The sequence below is a fragment of the Sinocyclocheilus rhinocerous genome, unplaced genomic scaffold (assembly GCF_001515625.1).
Source record: "Sinocyclocheilus rhinocerous isolate Xijiao unplaced genomic scaffold, SAMN03320098_v1.1 scaffold622, whole genome shotgun sequence".
NCBI classification, from domain to species: domain Eukaryota; kingdom Metazoa; phylum Chordata; class Actinopteri; order Cypriniformes; family Cyprinidae; genus Sinocyclocheilus; species Sinocyclocheilus rhinocerous.
In genome coordinates, this window is record NW_015641438.1 from 469100 (window position 1) to 475959 (window position 6860).

The window sequence follows — 6860 nt, forward strand, 5'->3', positions numbered from 1 at the left end:
ATATTAGCACCTAAAGTGTCTTAATCTTAAGTCTTAATGGTACATATTTGCACCTTTTGAAAAGGTACCACCAGCTTTTGTACCTTTTTTTCAGAGAGTGTAGCAGTTAAAGACACCTTATATAAAGTAGGACCAAAGGTTCTTTAGAATATTAAAATGTTATTCACACTATAAAAATAAAGATTCTTTTAAGAACTGTTTACTGAAAGGTTCTTTGAGGAACTAAACATGGTTCTTCTATGGCGTTCACACCCGCTTTAGCTCCAGAACTAAATGTACAGTACTATAGATTGCTGTGAAAACCCACTTTTGGAGTGCTTCTACAGAATAACAAACAAATCAAGATTTTCCCTCCCCAAAAGGTTTAGGCTTAAAATGACTGAGCATGTGAACAAAACAGATTATAATAAATAATGATAGAATAATAAAACAGTTTTTTTCATTTAGATTGTCATTGCACATAATTTTCTGAGCAGCAGCAGCAGCAAAGAGTCTCATCATGTTTTGGATCTGAATAAATACAAAGGTTAAAGGCAAAGCTAGATCTTGGAGTTGTGACGCGGTGGTTGGCACATGCTCACAACATGCCCTGGTGGTACTCATGGGTTTGAGTCCGGCTTCTGCCATGTTCCTGATCCAATTCCCTTTTCTCCCTCTCTTCCTTTTCCTGCTGTTCTTTATTGTCCTGTCTAAAGGCAAAGATACACTGAAAAAGGATGCCTGATTGTTAAATGACATGTTTTAAAGTAATTCCTACTCTGCTAAACTGAACCAAAGTGATATTCATTGACATTTTTTGCACCTTCTGAATCAGAACGCACCAAGATCAGGTCCAAAAATGCTCTCTAGGTAGGCAGCTCACTAGGGATACATTTAGAACTGAATACTTGTAAACACTGCAAACAGCCTGCTTTTATAGTGCAGTATTTCAGATGCTACACTGTTCTCACATGCATAGCATTGTGTGTTTAATTCAGCATGCCATCATGTCACAAATAAAAATGATTTCAAATGTTATGTAAAATAGTCTCATCTCTTTGTAATCTGATAAACAACGACATGTTAAAAATGATGGTTCCTGTTATTTTCGGTTCATTCTCACGCTGGAAAGGTACAATTGAGCAGATTGTAGCCTATTGTAGGTTATAGTGCTGCACAAATCCCAGCTTTCCTGTCTTGTGGCCTTGCAGGACCCCACAGAGGATTCTACGGCCAGGGGCCCCCTGAACAGCATTGACTCGGGGGCCCCCTCTCCCTCGTCGGGCCCTTGGAATCGTCCTAACTTTCCCCCGTTGCGGCACCCCTGTTTATGGCATTACATTAAGTGTGGACTCAGAGGACGACTGTGCAAACCATGCAAAGTATATACATGCTGTATACTGCAAAAATAGTATGCATAGTATGCAAGTACGCTATTTTATAATACACAGCCACAGTATTCAGACACAGTTTAAATCGGTTTAATTTAAACTTTTACATTGTGTTGTTCTGCACTTAAACTTTCCAGATAGTATGGCAATCAAAACAATAAATCTTGGCTGTAATTAAAAAGGCAAGACTGCATTCCACAAACAAAAACGAAAAAACTCCTACTAGTCCGGAAAGTTGCATATATTTCTCCGCAGCAGACATCCCGAGGGGAAAGAGAAAACAGCTAGTAAACAGCAGAGTGCAGTGAATGTGTGTGGACTGTCTGGAGTGTGTGAGCGCTGCTGCAGCTCTACGGCGCACTGCTGCGCTCAAGCCTCCTGCAACAAAAGCACAACACGCGCTCATCTGCTCTGTTAGTGTGCGCCCGGATCTCAGCGCAACTTAACCCTCTCTCTACACGACGAGACCAGCAAAGCCTGGCTGGAATCAGACAAACACCGAAACACACCCGAGTCTTACAGGCAGTGCGTTTATCTGGGTTTGGATGAGTCGCGGTATCATTGTGTAATCTCGAGTCCAGCGCGCGGAGCAGGAATGTCCCGGAGGAAACAGAGCAACCCGAAGCAATTCAAACGTGAGTTTGCCAACGCGGATTTCACTCATGCCTTTTTTTTTTCCAGATGACAGGACAGGTTGTTTATAGTAGTTTCATAGTTTGTATAGGTTCAGCTTCAGTCGATGTTTTATTTAAAGACATTTTTTTAATGAATCGATTGTTGATGAAGAATATCTGATCAGTTAGATGTGGATCAGAAAAACCAAAGGCTCTTTTATGCGTTTATCAGAATTATGCATTAATTGTTGTTCTTCTTCCTTTTTTTTATATCGAAATTGAAATGGCAAAAACTGAGATCTTTGGAAAGTTAGAAACTCCTGAATTTGTCTGAATGGCTGCATGCAGTGTTTGTGAAGTATGTGCATTATGTCTTTTGTGACTTTTAATCCAGTGCTTTTAATAAACTAAATTAATTAATAACAATTGATGATTTTTTTAAAATCCACAACCCAATTCCTGGGTTTGTCCGTATTTTACCCAGCGCTGGGTTGTATTTGAGCATTATTTAGAGTGTACACTTTTTTTTGTTTTTTTTTGAATAATGCAAGCACTGCGAAACATCTGTAAATGCATCTTAGAACTCCAGAGAAGTGCTTTTGGAAGACACTGGGTGACATTTCAATGTTTATTGCTGCAGACTTGAAATGTAACACAAGGACAGCTCTCCAGAACACCTTATTTATTTTCAGTCTTGGCATATTGCGCTGGAGTTTCTGTAGTGATTAAACTGTTTGCTTAGCAGTCCGGGCATATCAGCTCTCATCATGTCTGTTTTCTGCTTTTCAAGGTCTGCATTATACAGCAGGCAGTTGTAGTGATATCTCAATCTGCAGACGTGTTCCACATATTTCTGGAGTGATTTGAAACACATGCACACGGCGCAGAGTTCTTGAAATGACTGTAGCACCTGTAAAGAGCACAGCCTTGCCAGCAACCTGCTCACAGTAAAGGACAAAGAGGTTGAGACGCTCCTGTCTTTTTTTATGGTTGCATTTTGTTCGCAATTGAACTGAGTTTGTCCTGTTATCTGAACCCTGGCGATTCACCCTGGATTTTCATATTTTGCCTGTTCCATTCTCTGGTGTGCCCTCTGCGAGGCAGATAAAGTGAGAGCACTGAAAGAGCTCCATTAATTTGCCCCGATGACTGTGGCGATAAGAGCAGATAATGGGCTTGATAAGCTGGGGAAGATATACCATCAGAGACCCCATTATTACCATTAGAATTCCAGGCCGGCAGTCTGTTCCAGCCTGATAATCCCTCCCCCATCCTCCACTTCACATGATAAGACAAGAAATAGTCAGTCCGCACTCTCTTTATTAGCCCGCCTGGATATTCCGATAATATGATGATAAATTATGTATTTTCTCTTCTCCCACTATTTTAGCCCTATTGAAGGATCTGTCTCTCTCCTTATGGAGAGATAAAAAGGGCATTTTGGGTCATCTTTTCCCCTTCCCATGCATCCCTCCCCCCTCTGCTGGTGTTTAGGGGTTTATTGTAATAAGAGTTTGATGGTAAGGGAGATTGGATGGCCAAGGTGTCTTGGTGGGAGAGCAGACGTCAGTGCTATCAGCTCAGCATCTCCAGCACAGGCTGCTACCAGCTGTTCATCTCAACCTCTTATCACCTGCACGGCCAATCGCAGTGTAAATTTGACCAAATTGTTGGTTGGTGCGAGGCGGGTTCGCCAAGTAAATGACAGCGAGAACGGCGCGAGTCGCCATGGTTGTCTACCAGCTATTTTTGTCATGAACTGAAACCTAATTCATTGTCATGTTGAGGACATTTTTACTGTCTGTGAATTTGTTAAAAAGCAAATAATTGCTGTTGGTCATCGCACTGTTCCCTACACTCTCAGAAACAAAGGTACAACAGCTGTCACTGGGACGGTAACCTTTCAAAAGGTACTAATAGGCACACTTTAGATACTAATATGTACGTTTATAGTACTAATTTGAATCCTTTAGGGTGTACTCAGGAAAAAAAAAAGGTACAAAAAGAGGCTGTAGATGCACTGAGGACATTTTTTTATGAATTACTTACAGAATTTGAAATTGTGGTGTTTGTGTGTGTGTGTGTGTGTGTGTATGTGTATTTATATATACAACACAGAATATATGCATCATAACTCTCTCGAATACTTGATTTTGCGTTCTATCTTTGAATGTCTTTGTCTAATGACTGCCAAACCTTATAGATTTGACTAATTTACAAAGTGTCTTGTCTTTAATTTCACTCTGCATCTCTTTAATCTCTCATATTAAAATTATTTTAAGTTAAATATGTATAATATGCAGTCTGTCAATCATTGTTGTACAATAAACCCCTTAAAAACGTAAAAATATTATTGTATTGTAAAAAAAAATATATATATTTTTTTTTAAACCGCATTTATTTTCAAGATGCACAAGCATGTTTTTATTTAAGTAAAAACACATTTATATATATATGTGTGTGTGTGTATATATATATACACTGAACAAAATTATAAACGCAACACTTTTGTTTTTGCCCCCGTTTTTCATGAGCTGAACTCAAAGATCTAAGACTTTTTCTATGTACACAAAAGGCCTATTTCTCTCAAATATTGTTCACAAATCTGTCTAAATCTGTGTTAGTGAGCACTTCTCCTTTGCCGAGATAATCCATCCACCTCACAGGTGTGGCATATCAAGATGCTGATTAGACAGCATGATTATTGCACAGGTGAGCCTTAGGATGGCCACAATAAAAGGCCACTCTAAAATGTGCAGTTTTATCACACAGCACAATGCCACAGATGTCGCAAGTTTTGAGGGAGCGTGCAATTGGCATGCTGACTGCAGGAATGTCCACCAGAGCAAAAACAAAAGTGTTGCGTTTATAATTTTGTTCAGTATATATATATATATATATACACACACACACACGTTCATAGTTAATGTGACACAACTGTGGTTCGTCTGTGAACTACAGGAGAACTGACTTCACTATAAATAACCGTGACAGAAAATAAGTCATTGCAAAAATGAAGAAGAGTGAATTTAGTTAACTCTAGCGTCATTTGTGTGCCAATATTGAAATTGTGATATCTATTTCAATGATAATGACATGCTTTTAAGTGCTATTTAGGTGTCCAGATACTGTTTGTGGCCACTGTATATGCTTCTATATAAGAACTGTTTCAATATGGCATAACTGCTAATGAAGTTTTGTCACTAGTTTCAGCTCTTGCAGCCGTGAACTGTCAAAGTATTTCTCTTGCTCTCATTGTTCACAATACTTCAATGATTTATTTGGAGGCTGTCATTCGTGGTTGTCGGCACTAACTTTGTGCTGTCAGAATATGATAATTTATTTCATTATTATACCCTATAAAGGATGTCAGATTTGTTGCCTCTCCTTTATTCTTTTTTTAATCTGTTTTGATTAACTTCATCTGCCAACTGTCAGTGTGAGGCATCCCTCAGTCGCGAGCTATCTCTCACAGATCAGTGCAATATGAAGAGAGGGCTTATTGCGTGCCAACTTTCTCCCCAGCATCTGTTCAGCACTAATGAGCTATGAAGTGCTGTGACTAGGCTGCAGGAGGAGGAGGAGGGGAGATGGAGAGGACAGGAACACCACGCGCCTGTCTCACCCTTCTCCAGGAACGCTGCGAGACGTCCCAACTGTTTAGGAATGCAGCTACTGTTTGTCTTTGTTTGTTACACACACCTATTCCACAACTCAGTGATTAGTGATGCCTGGATTCTAATTTAAAGCAGCAAGCCACGAGAAGCTCTGTATTACAGTAAAGGTAAGGGGTAACCGTGGTAAAATCATTGTAATGCATAGCCTTGAGTGGTTTATTGCTTTAAAAAATGGTGCAAATGCAGTATGATAAAACACGAATTAATTATCAAAAATGTGTTACATTTCTTAAAACTATTATTATAATATTATGTATTATTAAATATATTATTATAATGTAATATTATGTATAATAATTAGTGGTGTCAAAATTAGCGCGTTAACGCAGGCGATTAATTTTTTCAGTTTAACACGTTAAAAATATTTAACGCAATTAACGCAGGGGTGGGGCTAGGGTTGGCCACCCCACTCACAACTGCTGCTTCTGTTACTTTTTCTGTTGACAAGCAATGCATTTATTCAGTCGCAGAACGACCGAGAATGCGAGACGTTTTAGACGCTCGCTCCACTTCACTTCAGCGCCAGGCGCGAGTCAAGCGAGCGCGGAAACGGTACTGTGCTCGCAGCGCATGCTCTTCAATTGCATGCACAAAGGCGCCGGCGCGCGCTGTAGCCTGTATCCTTTCATATCAAAGCGCGAAATACCAAAAAGGCGATTAAAGCTGCCTTAAAACTGTGCATGCATGTAATATATTTTATATGAGTCACATTTAAGAACATGTCATGTCTCTGAAATGGTTTTCAAAACTTTCTAGTCTCACTCATCTAACACACCCGATTTAACTGGTTAGCTCATTAATAGAGACTTTAAGACCTGAAGTGGGTCAGAAATGGTAAAAAGAGTTGAGAGAAAATATGATATGTGTCAGGTCCACATCATGTTCAGCAGCGGCAGCTCTTAAAGCAATAACAGCCAAAATAACCTGATAACCAGCTGCTGTGATGTCTATAAATCAAAGGACAAAGAAAAAAAGAGGAAAAATGAACTTTTATAGCTTTAAGGATTCACCTATATTTAATTTAGAATTTAGTGTTTGATAACTTCAATGTCATTTTCTGTATATTTCTGCTGAAGGGCACAGGTAAATATGACATTTATTATAATGGGTTTATGTGAAGATTGTTTTAAGTTCACTAGAAGTAATTTTTTAAAATCAAAAAAATGTTAAAATTGATAGCTCTCAGTTATACTGTAATG

The 6860-nt window shown here is 39.1% G+C and overlaps 1 protein-coding gene across 1 annotated transcript in view; it reads left to right on the top strand.

The window, feature by feature from the left end:
• The first annotated feature begins 1800 nt into the window (after positions 1–1800).
• LOC107754910 (zinc finger protein ZFPM2-like) overlaps positions 1801–6860 on the top strand; it is a 26244-nt gene continuing 21184 nt past the window's right edge. Inside the window, exon 1 of the mRNA XM_016571541.1 lies at positions 1801–2005. Coding sequence (XP_016427027.1) covers positions 1966–2005 — 40 coding nt within the window. The 5' untranslated portion in view covers positions 1801–1965. The remainder of the gene's footprint in view (positions 2006–6860) is intronic.